Consider the following 21,703-nt stretch of genomic DNA (forward strand, 5'->3'; position numbering starts at 1 on the left):
GTCATGAGGCTGGAAAGCTCCACAGAAGTGCTGACAAGGCTCAGCCACCTTACGGACGGATGGGCACAGGAACTGTCCCTAGCTCCTCTGGCAAGTTACTCGGTAGGTTTCTCTGCTCAGCTGATGAGTTTAGTCTTGAACTGCAGAATGCCTGCTGTGCTTTTGTAAAAGATAACTCCCTTACAGGCAACTCCGCAGTTTCAATGTGTTTATACACTAGGGTGAAATGAAACAATTTCATTTGTGCCTCAACCATGACATTGGCAATTTATCGACCCATTTCACCCCCTAGACCATACCCCAACGAGGAAACTCATTATGAAGGTTATGTTTCCTAACAGTTATTCTGTTATATAGTTATATTTCCTAACAGTTAACTCTCTGCTGCAAGACCCTCATTTCCCAGACAGGGCAGATGTATTCTTCACTGTGTTTCCTTAGCCCACGTCTTGACACATTCATGTGCTCAGAAAACTAGGAATCCCTGCAAGACCCATTTCCTCTAACATGTAAACATTTACAGTAACTCAAAAATAATGAAATAAGCAAAATAGGGACACACAGTATAAACAGTCTTCTACAGATCCATATGCAGCTGTGAAAGATACCTGGACTTGGGTGGTTCTCTAAGTTCAGAAAAGAAACTTTCTTATTAAACTTTTTATCGCAACCCATGAATTTTCTAACTTTTGCCCTTCTGATTTTTTTCCCCCCATCCCACTGGTGGAAGGTGAGTGAGTGGCTATGCAGCACTTCGCTACCTGCCAGGGTTAAACCACAACGCACGTGCAGTCTTACATTGAAAATCTGAGCTTCAGATGGATAGACTGGCAAGTCTTTTTTTCTCTCTCTCCCAGTAGATATAGAAAGATTAAGAGAGAAGTTCATTTTTGCTTTCATTTGCTAACTGCCTTCTTTTATACTCCATTTTTCATTACTATTTTTCCTTTGGATGTTACTCCTCATACACATTCACTCGTGAACATCTCACATTCACTTGCAAAAAGTGATTTAATTAAGGAGTGAATCCATGCTCAACATTCTGCACTGCATCCAAGTATGTGAAATGCAGCTTTGGAAACAGTCTGTTTACTGTAAACTAAACTTATGTTCTGTGAAAGAATTCCAGCTAAAGATAACGAAAATTCCAAGTACACAGTACCCTGGGGAAAGAACAACTGCAGTACTTGGAATATTTTTAATGGGCTTACCAATGAACAGTCCAGTCTTAGCTGTAGAGTTACCATTTTTAATAGATTTTAATATTAATATTTAATATTAATATTCATTTTTAATTTTATTAATTTATTATTTTAATTTAATTTTAATATTTTAACCATTTTAATATTTTAACCATTTTTAATAGATTTTAATAGATTTTTTAAACACACCAAAATACATACTTCTACATATACAAAACTACATACTTCTACTTATAAAAAAAACACATTTGTTCAGATCATCTTCAAAAATAACAGCAATTTTTATAAAACCTTTTTTTGCAATTTTTAATTGCAACTACAGTGTCAACATAAAATCTTAAATTATGCGGTTTCAAGAGACACCTTCTCTTATATACATTTCTCAACTACTTCTTGAAGAGTGATATGTAGAGGTTTTACTCGGGTGGGCAGCTGAGTTGCACCTCTTTCACTCCCCCTCCTCAAAGAGGAAGGGGGAGAAAATATGACACAAGGAGCTCAAGGTTTGAGATAAGGACAGGGATCAACAATTATTGTAACGGGCAAAACAGACTCAGAGTAGGGAGACAGTAGTAAGATTTATTGCCAATTAGTAACAAGCTAGAGAAGTGAGAAACAAAGGAAAGAAACCAAAAACGACTTCCCCCATCTGCCCTCTTCCACCTCCTCCCCCTGAGCGGCACAGGGGAAGGGGGAAATGGGGGTTATGGTCAGTCTATAGCGCTTCTTCTCCGCCGCTCCTTCACGGTCCCTCCCTGTGCTGTGGGGTCCCTCCCACGGGATGCAGCCCTTGCCGAACTGATCCAGCGTGGGCTGCCCACAGGCAGCAGCTCTTCAAGAACTGCTCCAGATATGGGTCCGTACCACGGGGTCCATCCCTCAGGAGCAAACTGCTCCAACCTGGATCCCCCACGGGCAACAGCTCCCCCCAGACCCCCTGCTCCTGCGTGGGCTCCTCTCCACAGGCTGCAGCTCTGGCCCAGGGCCTGCTCTACAAACTCAGCTGCCCACCCGAGTAAAACCACCACAGGACAGGACAGCATTACAAACAAATCCATCTGCTGTGATACCATTGTTCTCCACATTCATTACAAATAACGTAAGTCAACATTTGTTCATCTGGATTTGTGTTTCGCACCCAACCTGGAAGAAAGAGAGTTCCTCTGGCAATCATAGTGACAGTACAATCAAATTTTTCACAGCGCCTACACTTTATTTTGTTTGTCTGAGTGCCGTTAATAACGTGTGGAAGCTGATGTTCCTGCACAGATGACTCTGTGTACAGGGCCCTGAGCTGTTTCAGTTCATCACTGGCCATTTCCATCACTGTCATCTCAGCAAAAGCCTTTGGACTCAAAGTCCCTGAAAAAAGGTTACATTTTAAGTGGCTACTTTTAGGGTTCTTCAGGTTAGAGATTTTACTTCTGATGCAATTTTTATACTTCCTGTCATTTTTAGAATGAAGAGCAAAAATATGTTCTTCGATTTCTTTAGATAGCTCTAGCCATTTATCAGTTTCTTCTTTGTCTTTGGCAGAATCACTCATAGCTTTATAAAGAAGATCTGCACATTTACACCTCAGAGCTCTCACGTGATCCTGCTGCAAGCTTACTTCATTAACAAGAGGTTTAGAATCTCTGTTATCAATACATTGGTCCTCAAAAGGGGAGAGCTGTTCCAAGCTACCTTCTGGCTGACTGCATACCACATTTTTAACAGATTGTGATGGGACCAAAACTTGAGAAGGGGCAGCATCTAATACTTCCTGCTGACTTGGTCCTTCAGACAGCAACTGTTCTCCAGGAGTCACACTGAGATGTTCAAGTTCCTCTTTCACATTTCCAGAAACTGACTTCTTAACTTGCACTGACTGAACACAGTTATTCTTGTAAAGTGCCTTCCACTTCGACAATAGCTGCTTTGCTTTCTTCTTCAACTCTACTGAAGGGCAGCTCTTGAGTACTCTGTATACAGCCTTGGTAACTTCTGTCCCCTGAAGATATTCGATAGTCATATCAACATCTTCAAGCTCTTTAAGATGATCCTCAATATCTTGGAAATTGTTTCCAGAGAGTAGCTTTTCGATACAACGGGCTCTGTGTACAATAATTTTCTGGTCAGACATTTTTAAATCTGAAAGCCAAAAAATATATATATTTAATCATATTTACTACAGTTATGACATTTATTAAATCATTTTCTCTATATTCTCACAAGTGTTTTTTTTTCCTGTATGTTATTTGACACTATTTTATCTGCATAATATCATTGTGTTTGCCAACTTTCCCTTGAAATGGTGTTAGCAGATCAAATGCAGAACACAGAGGAGGCTGGGTCCTGGGAAAGTGCATGCAGACATGCAAGTCTAACACATGCAAGGAAAATACTGGCAGAAAGAAGAGACCAGGGACTTCTGATGAGGCAGAGTTAGTAGTTTTAAAGGTAGGGCATGACAATAATTTTCAAGGAAAAACCAAAGTGTTTTGCCAAAAATCACACCAAGACACTGCCAGCATAATAAAATGTTTGTCAAACTACATATGTACACCAAAATAGAAGTACCCAGGGAGACTGGCAACCGCTACAAAGAGATAGGTAACTATGCGCCCACGCTGCCATTTGAGATTACAGGTGGCTTTCGCAGTGTTTTGTGCATTAGCAGACTAGTACCACTGGACTACCAAGGAGCAGTGAGTTCTGAAACTCAGTATTTTTCAGTAAAGGCACCAGATGAATGCTTGTTGATGTTTAAAATGTTACCAAATGTTACCTCCCCCTGGAGTCTTCACAGGTAATGTATCTCCCCCTCTTTACACATAAAACAATAAAAATACCATTAGGGTTTTCACGGTATTGGTGTCAACAAACTGCATTTACTGAAAATGCTGATTTTGGAGAATGTTTGCTTTTCTATCACACAAATTCAAAGTCTATTAAAAATTAGGTCTATTAAAAATCACGTCTGAGGCCTTTTGCTGTAGCTATTTGAACAACATCATGTCCTCACACTGCTGAACACATTCTGTACTAGCCTCCTGATAATCTCCAAGGGCAGACTTGTAAGTAAACACTGCACTAATTTAATCTGAAAGTTGCAATGACTTGAGAGTTTACCCCAGACCAAGGGAGATGACTGCTGCCATCCTTCCAGAATGCATCTGCAAAATAATTCTCCTCAGAAAAAGCTGACATACATCTCAACTTTTGGGAACCTGCATATAAACACCTTTTTCTACTTTTCACTGTTTCCAAGCATGACTACACACTCAGAACAAGTTACAATGATACAGAATATCAGAAAAAGACAAGTCCAGAAAATCTGCACTGCTTTTTTTTTTTTTTTTTTTTACTTATTTTAAATCAGTCATCCCTGTATCTACATCTTAATTTGGCAACATTTTTTCCCACAAATCATTATAATAAGCACTGAGATGTTGGGCTATCTGTTGTTTCATTTTTAATAAAACATGCATGTTTCCATTTGGTTCCTCATGGCTTTTGTTTAGTTGAAATCAATCGAATAGGTGTTGGCATTAGAAGAACCGTTTGGAGTAGGAAGCCACATGGAGCAAAGCTATGCTTTTCACAGATTTGTTTGTTGTTGCCACTATCATGTAAAAGTTTCAGCCTGTAGAACAAAGCATCATTGATACAGGCAGTAATTATACGCAAACATAAGATGGCAGTTTTCAGGCCTTCTGAGGAACTTCGAAGCATCACCATAACTCCATATGAGGAATTTCTTCACTTAACAAAAAGTAAGGAGCTGAAAACATTATACTGGGAGCTACCAAGCTAAGGTTTGGGGCTACTCTGCAGCACGATTAAGCAAGTGAGACTGACGTAACTCCGTGGATCTTAAGCCCCAAACCACAGTCTGGTTCCTACGTGACCCATGAGCCTCAGCAATAACTCAACCTTTCACTTGTTATGCAAGAGATCATGTGTTATCCTTCTTCCAAAAGCTTCTCTTTACAGCTGCTAACAGAGAGGCAAATCAGACTAGTAAACTTTTAACAGGTCTACATCATTGCCCTTTCCCTTGCTAGCTCTGTCATCACGTTACAGTTTGATGATCAAGGCCGGGCAGCTCAAGAACAGTGACACCTACAAACCAGTTTGAAAACAATGACATCTACAAACAATTGCTACTTTTGCGAATTCTTAAAAGTTAAAGACACATCCTCCACATGCTAAGAAATGCCTGACACGTGTGTTGCCTTACAGCAATAGCCCTATTAAAGCATGCTCCCGTGTACTCTGACTGGTGCTAAAGAAAAAGGAAATTTCAGAATGTGGTCTCATGGCTTGAAAAAGATTTCCTTTTATTTTTACAGAGCCATTTGACAAAAGATGCTTAGTGCGTTGATGTGTGCAAATTAACAACAACAATAACAACAAAATACTGACATTATTCTCCTGTCTGCTGAACAGGAGAATTAAATGTAGAATACAGAATTGAATGGTGTGTTATGAGCATGTATTCTCTTTACTTAGGATTTAGTCTACTAAATCCATACACAAAAACAATGTTTTGGCTGAAGCTGAATACATCCTGATTCTACTCTAGAAAAGGCCACTTGCATTTAGAGATTGACACGAGGCCAGCTACACATGTGCACATTCAACGGAACTCATAAGCAGATTTCTTGCACCATCAGTGTTTCCATGATGAAATCTCCTGAGAATGGGGGAAGAGGAGGGAAAACAGAGGCGGGTGGATAATTTGCACGCCCTGCTGCTTTCAATGACTGCCGGGCTAGTTAACTTGTTCTGTGCGTGCCAGAAATATGTTCAAGCTTTAGGTAGGGCCTTGGAGCTCCACAAAAGGAAAGGAGAGAGATACAGAGAGTGCATAAACCTTCATTGTATTTCTATAAGCACAAACTACAGACCAACCTGACCTCCACAGTGAATGCTCTGTGTTCGCTTAACCCGTCTTTAAACAGCTCATTCTTGCCTGACATTTTGAAGTCCTGTGAGACCTCAACAATGGCTATAACAGAAACTGATTTGCTAAAGTAGCTTCAGAAACAGAGAGAGGCACAGGATACATTTTTCAAATACATTAACTGAACTCTATGCATTACCATACCGAAAAGCACAAACACTTGCATCCTGTCTCATCTGACCAGCCACACAGAACTTGTGAGAGTGGAAAGAGTTGTTTTCTTGTAGGGCGGCCATCATTACAGCAGGACAGCTCCCTCCTGTCTTCCAAATGCTAAGCAGCTGACAGTAGAAGATGACGATCTGCTGGCATATACTGTTTTTCATGCAACCTAGGGCAGAGGCAGGGACACGTGTATACACAACTAGTATGACTGCCCTGTGCCTTAGATTCAGCTCTGCTCCTTCTAACGTGCCTTAAATGTAATTTTCTTCAGTGCTTGTACTTATCAATATACATACTGTATTACGCTACACATACCGTAATGTACACTTACCCACATGCAAAACGGCTCATAAAATCTCAGCATCACGTATACAGCATGCAGGTTAGTAAATGCCATACCTTTTACTTTGGTTTATCTTCAGTCTTACTCCACTGGCATGTATTTACAGCGAGGAAGAACTACATGGATAGAAGCCTGTCATATAAAGCTGTGGTGCTGCAAAGCTTCCCTACCTCCCACTTACTGTACCAGCGGCTTCAAACATGCAAAGAAATTACTACGCACAAAGCGCTCTGCTGATAATTTGTCCACACATGCACTTTTACCCTGTGACAAAGGTGTGGTATTTTGATATTCTTTCACTGAGAACTGTGCTTCATAAAATTCCTTCACTAATAGTGCACGGTGAGGATCTGTATATAGGAGATGCCATGTGAGGTCAGTATCATCTGCTTTTTGGTAGTAGTCTTCACTCAGGGTCATGCACCTGACCCTGGGCAGCCCAGCAGGGTGGCGAGGTGAAGACTTGCCCGCTTCTGTGGCTGACTGCACACAGGTAAGCTATAAGGCTGAAAAAGCTTCCTTCAGCTCTACAACCACAGGCAGCCACTTTCAGACGGGATGACTGCCGCAAAACCTCTGAAGGCAACTGGAGCCCACACAGTGGCACGTGCAGCAAGAGCTCAGCTTTCTGCCACACGCTCACACTGAGTTACCTGATACTTATTGGACACACACAGCTATTGAGAAGGAGCTGACATATGCTAATTCATTACCCCACAGTAAGATGTATTTTTTTCTAATAGGCAAGTCTAAGACAACCAGGTTTGTTGTTTTTTTTTTTTTTTTTTTTAACCCTCTAATAGGTATGCAAAAGGTTGCTTTGATTTAGATTAAATGTAGTATACACAGTCTATGTTAGAACAACTTCTGTGTATGCACACTATGGCAGTAATTAAATTCTTAGAAATTTTAAGATCTTTGTAGTCATGTGTGTACTTTTTCAAGTTTATGCAACATTAAACTCAAGTAAGCAGCAGTTAAACTGAAAATAGAAAATGGACATGAAAATATGAAGAATGATTAAAAACTAATTTTGGAAATTCAACTACTTAATAGACTTCTCACATTTATGTCAAAACAATCACTTCTGAGGAAATGCTTTCCTCAACACGTATGAAAAATAGCAGAGAACTGAATGACTCCCCTATTCAGCAAAGCTACATAAAAGAAAAAATAAGTCATCAAAATATGTGACAAGAACAGAATTGAAATCTGTAATTAACAACTTCAATGGAGTGGAATATTCATTGGCAACTGACAGAAACCCAAGCAACAGCCAGCAGGGAAAACACTAAGTAATAAGCGTGTATTTATTAATGAAAAATGATAAGGAGGTTTCTGGGGGGTAACCATTCTTCGAATGGCACTGGCTTTGCTGTGTACACCTAGTTTGCGAAGGACTTTAAAGTACTTCAGGATGAAAAGCGATACGTACATATAAAACACCACCTTATCTACTCAATCATAAATTTTAGTTTTGTTTCCAAATTAAAAGACAGTGTGTTGAGAAAAAAAATGTTGTTTGTGTATTTGTTGCTCTAAATCAAGTAGCAACTGGATTTTAATCAGTTTTAATCGCTAAGACTGATGGTGAGCATTATTTTAACAGGATCGGATATCAAACAGATTCCTGATCTTATGAAGAACATAAAAGGTTGTTTTACAGCTTCAGGCTTCCTTCAAAGGATGAGGTAGGACTTTTCCTTCACTCTGGGAACCCTGCATAGCATTTCACATTAAGTCAGGATGTCAAGGACCTCTTCCACTTACAGAATCAAGGCACAACAGGATTCCCTCAGACAACTGTAGAAAACTTACTTTTCGTGTTCTTATATGGAGAAACAAAGAATTCCTGGTGCAGGGGTAATACCAGAGTGCATTTTGTAGCACAAATTCACTGTGAACCAAAGCAGAACAAGCCTGAGTTCTTTCTGATCACACTCCTATTCCTTGAACACTGATGTTTCTGCTGTGTAACAGGGTTTTGACGTTTTGTAGCATGACAGCAAACAGATGACAGCAGACAGGCTGCTGCCTGCTGTCAAGGGATTGGTGTTTTCTGTGTCAGATACACAAAAGCATTGCTTGAAAGAAGAGTTATTTTTAAAAAAGATAAGGAATTAACGTTTAAAACAACTCTAGGTCGTCTACAAATATTCTCCCTAGTTCGCAGATGACAAAACTGAAGCTTACACAGTGAAATGTCCTGCCCAAGCTGGTTCAACAGGTCAGGTGCTGAACAAAGAGCACTGTCGTAGCCCTTTCACCCACTGCTCTGCTTTGCTGATAAGCCCACAGCCCTGACAGCCGTTCGTATTTTTCAACATCTGAGGAAAGAACAGGCAGAATAAAGAGGAAGTTGGAGAAAGTCTCTATGCCTTCTGAAAAGAGCAAGTGTTTCACAGAAAGTGAGCTGCAGTTTGAAATAGGAAAATATTTCACCACTTGAGGGAGCTGTAGTATAGCAAACCCATGCAGTCTTGTGAAAATGTGCATGAGGAAATCCAGACTGCAAGCAAAAAGGGAAAACTATTTCCTTATGACCTTTAGGAAACCTCACATTTTCAAGGGTACCTATTTGCCTAAATTTGGCCAAAAAAAATGTATGTCCAAAGGTGCCAGGACACAGGATGGAAAGGGTGCATCCCTCATTCATTTTTCATTCAATGCTCCTTCATTCAACATTTTTAAAATTTGGAAATAGGCCACTTCCCTACCTGATTTAATGCTATTTGGCAAATGCTGCTCAACAAACATCGGTAAAATTAACTGAATCACATACTCAGTCAGTGTTCTGCTGTCTTCCTAGTACCAAGAGGTAAGAAATCCAAGAAAAAGGTGAGCAGACAACATTGTTTTTTTTCCTGGTGTCACAAAATGCATCGTGATTTTTTGTTATTGCAGAGATGCAAGAACGAAAGTCTGAATGCTAACATTGCAATTTTGTGCTGTACAAAATAAACATGCCCATCTCTCCGACAGCTACACAAGGCATTTCCCACCCTGCCTAACTTTAGCAAAGCATGAGAACATCTGTTTGAATTTCAAGTGTCTATTGAACAAGGTAGAGATTGGCTCGTGTTTACAATTAGACTCTGTAATACTGTGCTGATGAGGTACTTGCCAAATCATTAGGACCTCTCACACTGACTGCATGGCATAATGAGTCACTTGTGTATACAGGAACAAATGACAGTGATCAATAAAGACCTTTCAAGTCAGTTTGCTTCCAAGGGAAAAGAAAAAACAGGCTACCTCAGGTTTGAAATGCGTCGCCTACTTCGCCTTGGTTTACCAGCAGGAGTTGGCTGCACTAAGACAAACCCCAAAGGCATCCACATAACATAATGAACATCCTGGAAGCGCAGAGTAGGCTCAGCACCAGCCCTCTTCTCCCTTACCCCAAACCGAGATGTAGCCGATTCTTCCCCAGAGGAATTCTATGCAATTGGAAGAAAATCGGGATCTCAGCCAAGATAAAGATCAGAAGCAGCCAAGTACTCCTAACAGTGTAACTAATTTTCTGCAAAAAGACGTGGTCAATGTTACAGTGGAGACGGTGCATAGCACAGTCTTGGAACCACAATTTTTGCCTTGGGCAACCTAAATTCTGTATAAACAATGAAAATGATCAAATGCTATTTTAAACTTGGAGCCTAAGACGAAACCAGAGAAATCTCAGAGCCAGCCCCCAAAACATTCCTTCATCTCATCTACAGCAGGAAAGCAGATATCAAAGATGTCACCAATAAATCATTTTCCAGGGCTTTTATTTCATCTTGGCAAAAATCAGAGCTCTTCCTGCCTCTCAGCAGGACTGCCTCCCACCCCTAAAGACTATAAAGAACTATACAGAAATCCATCTCCAATGCAAAGCCACATGAATAAAGCTGACTTAATCCAATAATAATAGAGATAATACAGCAGTGCTATTGCCAGATGTCCATGACAATCCAATAAATGACAGTTCACTGACTAAGACAGCCACCTTTTGGTCACTGGTCTAGAAGAAACGGAGTACATGAGCTCAGAACTATTGCAAAATCATTCCCCCAAAATCTCTACTTCACTTGCACATGGAGTAGAACCACAGTGAGGAAAAAACGGAAGAGAAAATTAAGTAAAAATACTATGTAAAACATGATTTCAATACATTTTCCAGGACAACAGCTGGTATAAGAGCATGTGAATAATAAAAAGTAGTCTGACAGAGCAGTAGTTTTGTTCTGCATCATCTACACCAGTGACTGAACAACAGCGCTCTTAACTGGTCTGGAGCTATAACCTGTCTACCTTCTCTTTTGCCCACTGGACCCATTCTCTCAGGCTTTCCTCCTAAGACAGGGAGATTGCAGGGAGAAAGGGCAGAGCACACTGTATTCACGTGAGGATGCACAAAGCAGCCTCTTAAAAAGCAATTTTTTGATCCCAATCTGGAGTTGTTTCTCCTAGAACCCCTCAATTTTAACTAAAATAGAATTTTATTTCCTTAAAATAATAATTTAAAAAAAAAAAAATCAATAGACTGCATAATGAAGTTACCAAGCCTCAGGGACAAAAGAGAGTCATCAGCACATTTTTCTGATAAGATCAAACAAACATGCATGGATTTAATGAGAAAGGAAAAGCTGTAGCCCTCAAACTGCTTAGCCACTAGCTTTGATCAACCTCAGTATGTATGTATATAAGCTGGAGCTCAGAAAAAGACTTAGAATACTACAGCTATACCTGATGAATAACAACTGGGACTCTTCTCAAGGGGAAAAAACAGCTGAAATTTAATTCATGAATTAAACAGCGACAGCTCTTTTGTGTTCTGGGAGTTCCAGCTGATGCTGCCATGCAAGCACACAACCTAATAGAGATGCTGCTGTGCTAAATGTTACAGGTAACTGATTATTCCACCGATCCAAAAATCTTAATTTCTGTTGATATGGTCGATCCTTTTAATAAGATACTCCTAAGGAGTTAAAAAATGACAGAATTCAGTATCAAGTGGAGGTAGCAGCTAATCTTCACAACAGGACAGCTATACAGATTCAGAAGGTATTCTAAAGCTTTATGAGTCACTAGGGCAACAACAGAATGTTTGTATACCTCAGACAGATTCATCATTAATTACTTCAATTGAAATTACATGCAAACAACACGAGCTTCCTTTTGCTTTAAGATTGGCACCACTTCACATAAAGACACACGTGGTTTCCCTCATTTACAGTCACATGATTTTTCAGACTTAACTAATTTTATTATAAATTACACTCTCAGATTTGGATACAAGGTCACGCCAATTTTCCAGGGGCTGTCTGTTTTTTCCAAGTGTTTACGACAAAGCACTGGCAGAGGAATACCTTTTTCTCGGCCCCTTTCCACCTCTTGCCTGTATGAGGTCCTTGCTGCGTTCAGTGGACAGGAGTGCTGATTCTCTCCGCTGCTGGTGCTTCCAGCAGCTCAAAAGTCAGGCTGCAGACACACGGGGTACGTTTTCAAGATATGAACTACTATTTTGGTCAAAGTGACAAATATACATAGGAAAAGAAAAGTGCTGAATGAAATTTAAGCAGATGATTCAAACGTGAATTAATGCTACCTAGGGACACAGATTATGACATACGTGTTTTGTGTTAATTAACCTACTAAAGCAAAGATTAGCAAAGGGCTTAGGCTTTTTGAAGGGCTACACACTTTTTTTTTTTTTTTTTTTACAAATCATACAATAAGAAATTAACAGTCTCTCACAACATCGAGAGTATAGTTTATCATCTCATCATGCCAAAAAAAAAAAAAGAACAAGATTGTTACATCTGGCATCTTCATAACACAACTCTATCCTAAAGAGCAAAGCTTACCATGGGACAAGAAGAAAATGCCTATACCTTGCTTATAACGTCACCTGTGTTAGTACCCAACCAAACCTTCACTGTTTGAAGTTATTTACTTGCACTTCGTGAAATGATTGCTTCATTTCCTAACATTGTTTTTCCAACAGTAACAGACTTTAGAATAAAAAGAATTTACCATTACTATAAAATTTGTAAGAAAATATGAGAGTTAAATTTCGCCATTTTCCCACAGCAAGAGGATGCTGTAAGCTTTTTTTCCTTCACTTAAGAAATGTACCAGGAAACACCAAAGTAATTGAAGCAGCTTAGTGACATAGTTTATTAACTATCTAATTTAATTAAACACCATTCGTCTCCTAAACTATTCATCTAGATGGATGCAAGCTATCATATCCAAATTCTACTCGCTTTGGACAGCAAACCAGCAGAACAATTCCAGCAAGGCTACAACATCTTCCAAAAGGAAGTTGTTTTCTTCAAAACACATTGACTGCATTGCCTGATTGTCCATATAGGTAATGCTAACAGTTCCAGTTCATGAAGCTCTCTCCCTCCTGCCACCTTTGGGATTGTATCAGACATCTGGACTACTCCCTCCATTTCATGCCTGTGTAGGAGACACATTCACAATGCTGTCCTCCAAACACTAGGAAATCATAATTCAAAATCCCCAACACACTGAGGTGGGCCTATCCTGCATTTATTTATTTATATATTTAGAGTCTGTAAGCCTCTAGTGGTCATATCTCTCCTTCATAGCAAGAATGACTAGTTTATGTGTTTGTTTTTGTTTGTTTGTTTTTTTACAGAAAGACAACACTACCATGTACAATATGGCTCCATGATTCACTACTTGACAAAATTAAAGTTTTGAGCACTCTATAGAACTCCTAAAGACTGACAATGCTCTCCCTGTTCACCTATAATGATGGCAGTAATATTAACTCTCACGTTCCTGCCCAGTAGCACAGCTTTCCTTCACCACTTTCTAACTCCCTTTTGAATTTCTTCTCCTCTTGCTTTGGTAGAATCAGTTGTGATTTTTTAAAACCTTCTAGTGAAGTGAAGAACTGGTTGTGAGCTGCAGGTTTAGAACTGGCACGCCTCATCTAACATTCTTGTTCATCTACTTCTTCTTTGGTCTCCAGAAATACTGTTGTTATCCTCTTACAGACCCACAGATTTTAAACCTCGACAGCCTCAATCTAAGCAAAGCTTCCCCACCTTTTGGTAAGCTTCTGCATTGGCAGAGGTGTCCAACAAAACACACTGGCTTGCAGATAGGAGCCTAAATCAACAAGTAAAAAATGTACTTACCACAAAACCTGTCTATGCAAAGTACATTTGTTCATTTAATACTTTAGAAACAAAATATGAATAGTTCTTGGAAAGAACAACCAATTCTTTCTCTAGAATATGCATTTCCTTGCCAAAAAGGCTTTAAAATTATTCTTAATCACAGAGCTAGCAAGGACTTCAATTCCAGCACAGTACAAGCAAAAGTAGATGTTCAGTCTGCATTGTCTTTTTATGGCAAAATGTACCGATAAATTAGTATAAAAATAGGACATGTAAGTAATAAAAATCTGTTTTATGCTCTTTTGTGAATGACTGCATTTTTTGATCATTTATCAGATAAGCACAGACTTTTTATTAGCTTTAACGTTCAGTTTCTTTTTAAGGCTCAGCTTGATACTACTTCCATATCTTATTCAGTTGTTAAGGACATAATTCCATTAGACATCACTTTATCATTCTTTTACAGGTTTTCCACTCAAAAATGATATAACTTTTTCATTTTAAAAAAAATGTACTTTTCTACATCCAAAGGAATATGTTCCTGATTGTTTTACAGAGAAGAAAAAAAAAAGAATGTTATTAACAAACGGTATTTTACAATATTAGAGTATCCAGCAAAATTCCTTCTGCTGAAATATGTAATAAAGTCTAAACATTTGAGAATCTCGATCAGGACACTTGACAAGCATTGGCTGAAATAAGTTCTGAAATACCTTTGAAATGAAATGGATTTTTATGTATTTAATTATTAAAAACAGTACTACATTGAGCAGGGTGAACTCTCTAATTCCTTTCTCAATTTATGCTGACATTTGACTCATCTCTAGTAAAACGCTGCATGGAAATAGATGGAGCAAATACCTAAAAAATGGCACCCATGACACTACCATTAGTGATATCCATCCTGTGATTTCTCTGTTCAGGTTCTTCTACGTTAAGAATTGCAGCTGTGAAAGCTGAGGTTTAGGTTGGATATTAGGAAGAACTTCTTTACTGGAAGGGTTGTTAGGCATTGGAATGGGCTGCCCAGGGAAGTGGTTGAGTCACCATCCCTGGAGGTCTTTAAAAGACATTTAGATATAGAGCTTAGTGATATGGTTTAGTGGAGGAGTTGTTAGTGTTAGGTCAGAGGTTGGACTAGGTGATCTTGGAGGTCTCCTCCAACCTAGATGATTCTGTGATATGATATAAATCAGTAGGAGACCTACAACAGCTGAGAGAAGCACGCCAGCCTTACGCATTTGTATGAAACCAGCTGAGACATTTGCCTGATGCAGAAGTCAACAGCTGATGACAGCTTATACAAGAAGGTTTAGAGTCACTCTAAGGATGCCAGCAGCCAACTACCATCATCGTAACCTGGCCACCACACACCAGCCTAAGCCATGAGACTGAAACTATAAGGCCTGTAAGTACTCCCATAAAACGGGTGGCCCACTTCCAACCATAACCATGCTCCTAAATACCGCTTAGTACTCCCAGGGATACACTAACTACGTTTTTTTGGGTTTTATGCCAATTCAAATACCACCCCCTCACGCCTGCTCCTCACGCCCACCTCGTTTTAGCCTGCACACTACTGTGTTGCTCCCTCCTTAGTCGTCGTCCTCCACTCCCTCCCCTTCGGCCTCTGGGGCCCGTAACGCCGGCACCTCACCGAACACACGAGCCCCAGAGGGCACCGGAATTACGGAGCAGAGCGGACCCAGCCCGAAGGAGCCGCTTTGTGTCCCCCGTGGGTAGCGGCAGGGGGACGCGGTTGCCCCATCCCGCCCGCCCTGCGGCGCCATTTTAGGGCGCTGCGGAGCCCCCGGCCGCCTGCTCCCGCTGGGGCTTACCCCTTCCCCCGACCTCACAGGGGAAACGTCTCCCCGACACCGCCGCGGAAGGCGGAGGCTGCTCCGGGGGAGCACAGAGAGCCACCTGCCCCTGCACCGCCGCCGGCGCCGTTACCTCCGCGCCGCTCCGCAACATGGCGGAGCCCTCCGGCTTTCTGCGCTGCGCCTCCGCCATCTTAGCGGGCGGGCGGGGGGTGAGCTCCTGTGCCGGCCCCCGGGAGAAAAGGAGATAAAAACGGGGTTATAAAACTTACTTCACGGGGTAACGGGTATCTGCGTTGCATATACTAAATTAAGCAGTAAACGTCCAAGAATTGGTGTGTCGCAGCCAAAGCAAACGTGTTTTAAATAAAAAACCGCAGCGCTTTCATATGCATTTTACACAGAGCATTTAAAATGTGTTTGTGAAAGGTTAATATTTCTGGTCAGCTCTGCAGCAAATGTACAGGTGTGTGGTGGGTGTTGTTCTCAATTACAGCAGAAAACCTGTGATTTTTAAGGAAATGCTTTTGGTTTTATTCACTGATGAGGCCTATGTTGCCCTCTGCTGTCAATAAAGGCTCCTGCCTCAAGTTATCAAATACGATTGGTATAAATGTGCTGTAGGGCAGGTACACCCCTTTTCCTCATTTTCACATAATGAACATCACCAGGATTTACCACCAAAAAAAAAAAAAAAGCCCTTGTATTGATGTATAGACTGTAAAAAATCATATAAGCAATTTATTAAATTATTGGAATGAGACAGGGATCAATATTCTCTGTTGCATGCTATCAATCTTTTAATCGGTGGTGCTGCAGCAGTTGCATTATACACTGTTAAGTGAAGAATCCTAAATGGTTGCTAATTTCCTTTAATACTTAACTCACAATGTATTTGTGTCAAGCTAATGAATTTGGAAGTGATTGAATACAGGGTGCAACGGTCAGCCCTGTTCCACGTTGTTATGTATTATAGACAACTGGTGATTGCAGACAAGGTAGGACTTCCTTTTTGCCACGTCTTTGTGGCTCATACAACAAAGCATGGGACAAAGCCTATCCCACAGAATCCATAGTTTTATGGAACAAGAGAAGATGAAGGATTGGAAGCAGATAACACGGCGTTCAAGAGCTGGTGCTGAGCTCCCTTGGCAGAGTAGACACAAGAAGGAGCACGGCTCACTCCTTGTGATTAGCCCTCCTTGGAGCAGGGATAGTTGAAGCCTCTCTTTTGAAGCAGGTTCCTTACTCAGACCCTTATCAATTAAACCATCTTTGGTCTAATGAATGAGGAATCATTGTTCCAGTTTCCCATTTATAAAAGAGACAACAATGCTTTCTCAATTACTCCTGAAGTAAAACAAAAATATGATAAACATGATATATCTGTTATATATATGTGTATACATGTAATGATATATGTGCACATCTTAATGTTTGCATGGTTTTCCAGGATAAAATCAGTGCTACTGTAACAGCTTGTGTTCCTTGAGACTTCAGTGTTGGCTGTAATAAGTATCTACTTCTCTAAAAGCGCAGGCTTCTATTCAACAGGGTGAGATACTCTGCCAGCTGATAAAGTGTAAAATATGCATGGAAATAGTTGGAAAAATGTTGGTAGAACAATGTTCATCGTAAGATTCTTGCACAGAATAGGATGTTTCAAATAAGCTTCCCTAAAAAAAAAATTTTTGCACAACAATGGTTCTGTTTGAAGAAAAAAAAAATCAAAACAAAATAGATGGGTGATATTTACTCTATACAATTAATTTATATATATGCACACACACATATTTAATTGTATCAGGAGTAACAATACCTGATGTTTTATCATGTAATTTAGAACTTTATCATATAGTCCCATAGTGATATAACACATCATTTTGGACATATTATAATAATTTACCATTACTGATTTTAAATGAACTATCATTTTCCATTTTCTGCATGTGATCTACATAAAAGTCATTAGCATAAGAACATGTGAACACTTCAGGCATGCCATCAAGCAGGAAAATGGCAGAATTGCCAGAATAATTACTTTGTTTATTAACTTAGACCCATACCTGTGAAAGAGATTGCCATTGCTGAAATCAGAACAATGATAATAAAGTTTCTTTTCATGAAATAAAAAGCTTTCTTCTACCAGTTCTGAAGACGTGTATTGATAAGGTATTAGCAATGAATTATTGCAGAGTTGTACTCCCATTCACCAAATATATGTAATGTAACTATTTAAAACAAAATATTTATGAGTTCTCTTAAAGTCTTCATTCTTCCAATTGTTTTTCAAAGGGATAAGCTTTAGTCTGTACTTTTTATTGTCCATTCTTGGAATTGTAACAGTTGCGTCTTCAGAATAGCTCAGAGAAAACATGTTTTGGTGGGAAGGATTGATGGATAGCCATTTCCTGTAAAATCTCTAGACACAAGCACTGAAGCTGTGGTTTAAACTTTCTGAAACCTTGTGCACAGGTAATAGCAGCAGCTGTTTCTTATGAAGTGGAATCAGGGAAATTACATCCTTCTTGAAAACCTAAAAGGGAACTGGTAAACAGTCACTTGCTAGAAATGCTTCTAGTGGGGGAGGCAAACTCAAGTTCTGCTCTTGGTAAACAGTATAGATCAAAGGGTCAGTAGGGAAATCAGATTAATAGATTTACATAAACATGACTGAGAGCAGAATTTGTCTCCCTGTCTTCGGCAGAAAGCTTAAATACCAAAGCTGTGCTAAATGATAAAAAATGCTCTTGCTTCCTGAATGAAAATCAAAGAAAGGCAGAATTACAAATATCACTACTAAAAATACTATTAAGCGTGTAGAGAAACATATATATACATATATATATGTTTAATTCATGCTTCATACAGCATTTTATAGGTTTGCAAAGCACTGAATTGGCCACAGGATACTTTTGTATTAAATCTCCATGATAATATGACTGTAAAAAACAAATGAGAGGTGGCAACAATTCAGAAAATCTTTATTAGCATGACTGAATAAAATGGATTTGTTCAGAATTATGGCACAGACTCTGAAAAATTATGTTTATTTTTCTGTTTCCTGACTAGGAAGAATTAGATCAAATTATCCCTGGAAATCTAGAAAGCCAAATATGACTAGTAAAGGCATTGACCGATTAAGAGGGATCCCTGTTAGTTTAGGGTAAGCCTTCATTGTTCACCATCAGATATGACAATCCCGCATACAATATCAGTGGTTGAAAATGGTGTCTGAACACTAATGAGAAAGTTCGCTCGATGAGAAGGAGATGTGACTGAAATTTTGCATGTGATGTTACTTTACATTTCATAGGGAATATTTTATCATTCTCACTGGGACTGCATGAAGATGAGAGCAAAAAGGTACTTGTGGTGTTGTGAATCCTTGTTCCTATGACATGTTAATTGCACAAAACAGTATCTGGTGATGGCTGAGGAAGGTATGCTTTGTAGTATACCTTACTCCTACTCAGTTTTTTAAGTGTTTAGTGAATATTTTGCCATGCAAGCCACTCAGTCAAAGTCCTAATTTGTCCTCCAAACTGGTATATAACATAATGGCTCTGAAGTCTCAGGAGACACACAGGCAACAATTTGCTTGTAAGAGATTCCTTAGCTGTTTAAAGACCGAGATGAAGGTTGGCCTAATTGTTGTTAACATTTGGTTAACTGTTTCTCCTTTTAAACAGTCACGTGAAAATTATGAAGTTATTACAAGCGATACTGCATGGTTTAATGTAATAACTTCCTGTATTATTAACATCACATACTGATTTCATCAAGTCCTAGCAATGTGTTACTGTATTCATAATCTTTTTGTCCTAGTGAAAGCAAAGAAAATAAGATGTAGCAAAGTTATTTTCAGTGGAAAAGAGATCCTTTCCTTTATAAAAAGAACCTCAAATATACTCAAAAAAACCTGAACAGTTCCTAAGCAGTATTTTAGTTGCATGCTTTACATCATACCTGGTATAATTTCTAGTGCTTAACATACACAAACAGTATTTTGACTTTGTAATATCACTGAAGTCATAATCCTATTAAAGATTAACTTTGCAAGCTTCCTGAAGAACACAGTTTAAGCTCAGAAGTGGCTAAGCATAGAGCTTCACTGCATTTTCTCTCCAATGGGGAAGTCGACTTACAAAGCTTCAGTTCTCATGCCTCTGTCCCAGCTCCTATTCTCCAAAATGCAGGAGTTTGCCAACCATTTTAATTTTGTTTTGTTTCTAAATTGGATCACTTCAGCGATGCAGTTTTTCAGCGTGGCCTGGCAAACTGTCAGATTGGTGCAATAGTGAGGGTATGGAAGGAAATGAATAACTAGGTGATAAAGAGGTGAGAAAGAAGAGGACTCAGACTCTCCCACTGCCTAAGAAAACCATCTGTTTACTTGCATCTTAAACAAAAAACACTCTCAATGCTTAAACAGCCTTACTACCATATTTACAAATATTTCATACCTAACATCATTCATGTCCTACAAAATCAGGTCTGCTTACTACCCTGTTCCTGGAACCATATGCCATTTTTCATGTTACATAAGATGCTTCTTTTACTCTTGCATCCAACAACTTAAAATGATTGTATCCACCTTAGGCCATGTCTAAATTAGCAAGCAATGTGTGGTGCAGCAGAACTGGATCTGCAGCATGAAACGATTGGTTCTGAGGGCACAACTTCCACACTGTATGGTTTTTGTTTGTTTGTTTTTTACTTCATAATCATTCTAGTTTGGCCTGATGGGTAAATGCTCATCAACTAAACGTAATCCTGGAACACATTTTCCAGTTGCTCCATGAAAGGGATCCAATTCCTATGCTCCAAGACATTGTAAAGTTTTGTTGTTAATGATGTGATACAAGAATCTTAAGAGAGTTGCTCAGATCTAGCAAATTTTGAAAGAAATAGAAAATGGCCCACAGAAAGAGAAGTTCATGTTGTGGCATTTGTTTCACGGTCCAGTGCTGTAATTCTTCCCAAAGTACTTTCTTCAGTTCAAGGTTTCTTCAGGGAATCCTACAAACATTCCATGTTCATAGACTGAAAATCCAAGAAATGGGCTATACTTTAGTTCTCCAACAGGTTTCATTTTGTGAGAGTTCCTCCCTCCACGCAGACAGCGTTTGAAGCATGTTCATTCACACAAAGAAAGAAGTCTTGGATGTTTATTCCTTTCAAGGATCTCTTTCTGTTTTTTTTAGGGGGTGGGGTTGGGAATGGATCAGGTCATGAACTTATTTAGCCTGGCTTTGAATCGCTACTGCTTATGCATGATTAGGTAAAACCTTCAGGACTGGGTGGTGAATGAGCTTGGCAGTAACACAGCTCACCTCTCCCATTCATGGCTGTTCATGCTGTTTATTTCCATGTGCCTCAGACACTGTGAAGAGCATATCTTTAGTGTATTGCTACCAGAAAGCTGATGAAGGGCCACCAAATAGGATTCAATAAAAAATATTGTGAGGGCTGTTTTAAACAATTACTGATCTTACTGTTCTTTTAATCCTTATGATTTCCAAGTAGAATTGTATCGCAAGTACTAGGCTTATACGAAAACTATGCCTCTTGTCAATACATAGTTCCTGAGCTTAGTGGAGCGTTACGAAGCCATCTTAACTCGCCCAGGTAAATACAGCTCAGAGGACTTAACCTGAGATAACTTGAGATAAACAGTTCTCTCTCTCTGCATCTTCTTTTCTGCTATACATCCACAACTAACCATTCTGATGTTGGTTAGTCAAATATGAATTTGTTGTTTGAGACCAGGGGTTGTTGACCTACCCAGTCAGGTCTTATAGTTTGATTTTAAAATGAGTTAATAAAACACTTTAAATGTGGGTTTAAGATTAGCTTTAATCTGAGGACCTGAGCTTTAATCTTGATGACTATTCAAATGATTTCATAGAATCACAGAATCATTAAGGTTGGAAAAGACCTCCAAGATCCATTAACCAAGTCCCTAAGCGCCACGTCCAACCTTTCCCTAAATACCCCCAGGGATGGTGACTCCACCACCTCCCTGGGCAACCCGTTCCAATGCCTGACTGCTCTTTCTGAGAAGAAATGTCTCCTCA

The 21,703-nt window shown here is 39.5% G+C and overlaps 1 protein-coding gene across 5 annotated transcripts; it reads right to left on the minus strand.

Moving 5' to 3' along the window:
- Positions 1-1,301: 1,301 nt before the first annotated feature.
- Positions 1,302-16,165, minus strand: TCEANC (transcription elongation factor A N-terminal and central domain containing). Of its 5 annotated transcripts, none has more exons than XM_035542056.2 (2): positions 15,757-16,165; positions 1,302-3,335 (listed from the first exon to the last, which is right to left on the minus strand). In XM_035542056.2, exon 2 carries the CDS (start codon positions 3,325-3,327, stop codon positions 2,245-2,247), a length of 1,083 nt encoding a protein of 360 aa, XP_035397949.1. In that variant the 5' UTR covers positions 3,328-3,335; positions 15,757-16,165; the 3' UTR covers positions 1,302-2,244. The 5 variants fall into 5 exon arrangements, with proteins under 5 accessions (XP_035397949.1, XP_050564989.1, XP_035397948.1 ...); XM_050709032.1 differs by having other exon boundaries at positions 1,302-3,298; positions 15,757-16,163; XM_035542055.2 differs by lacking the exon at positions 15,757-16,165 and adding an exon at positions 15,642-15,728.
- Between the last annotated feature and the right edge of the window lie 5,538 nt (positions 16,166-21,703).

Source organism: Cygnus atratus, chromosome 1 (assembly GCF_013377495.2).
Source record: "Cygnus atratus isolate AKBS03 ecotype Queensland, Australia chromosome 1, CAtr_DNAZoo_HiC_assembly, whole genome shotgun sequence".
NCBI lineage: Eukaryota > Metazoa > Chordata > Aves > Anseriformes > Anatidae > Cygnus > Cygnus atratus.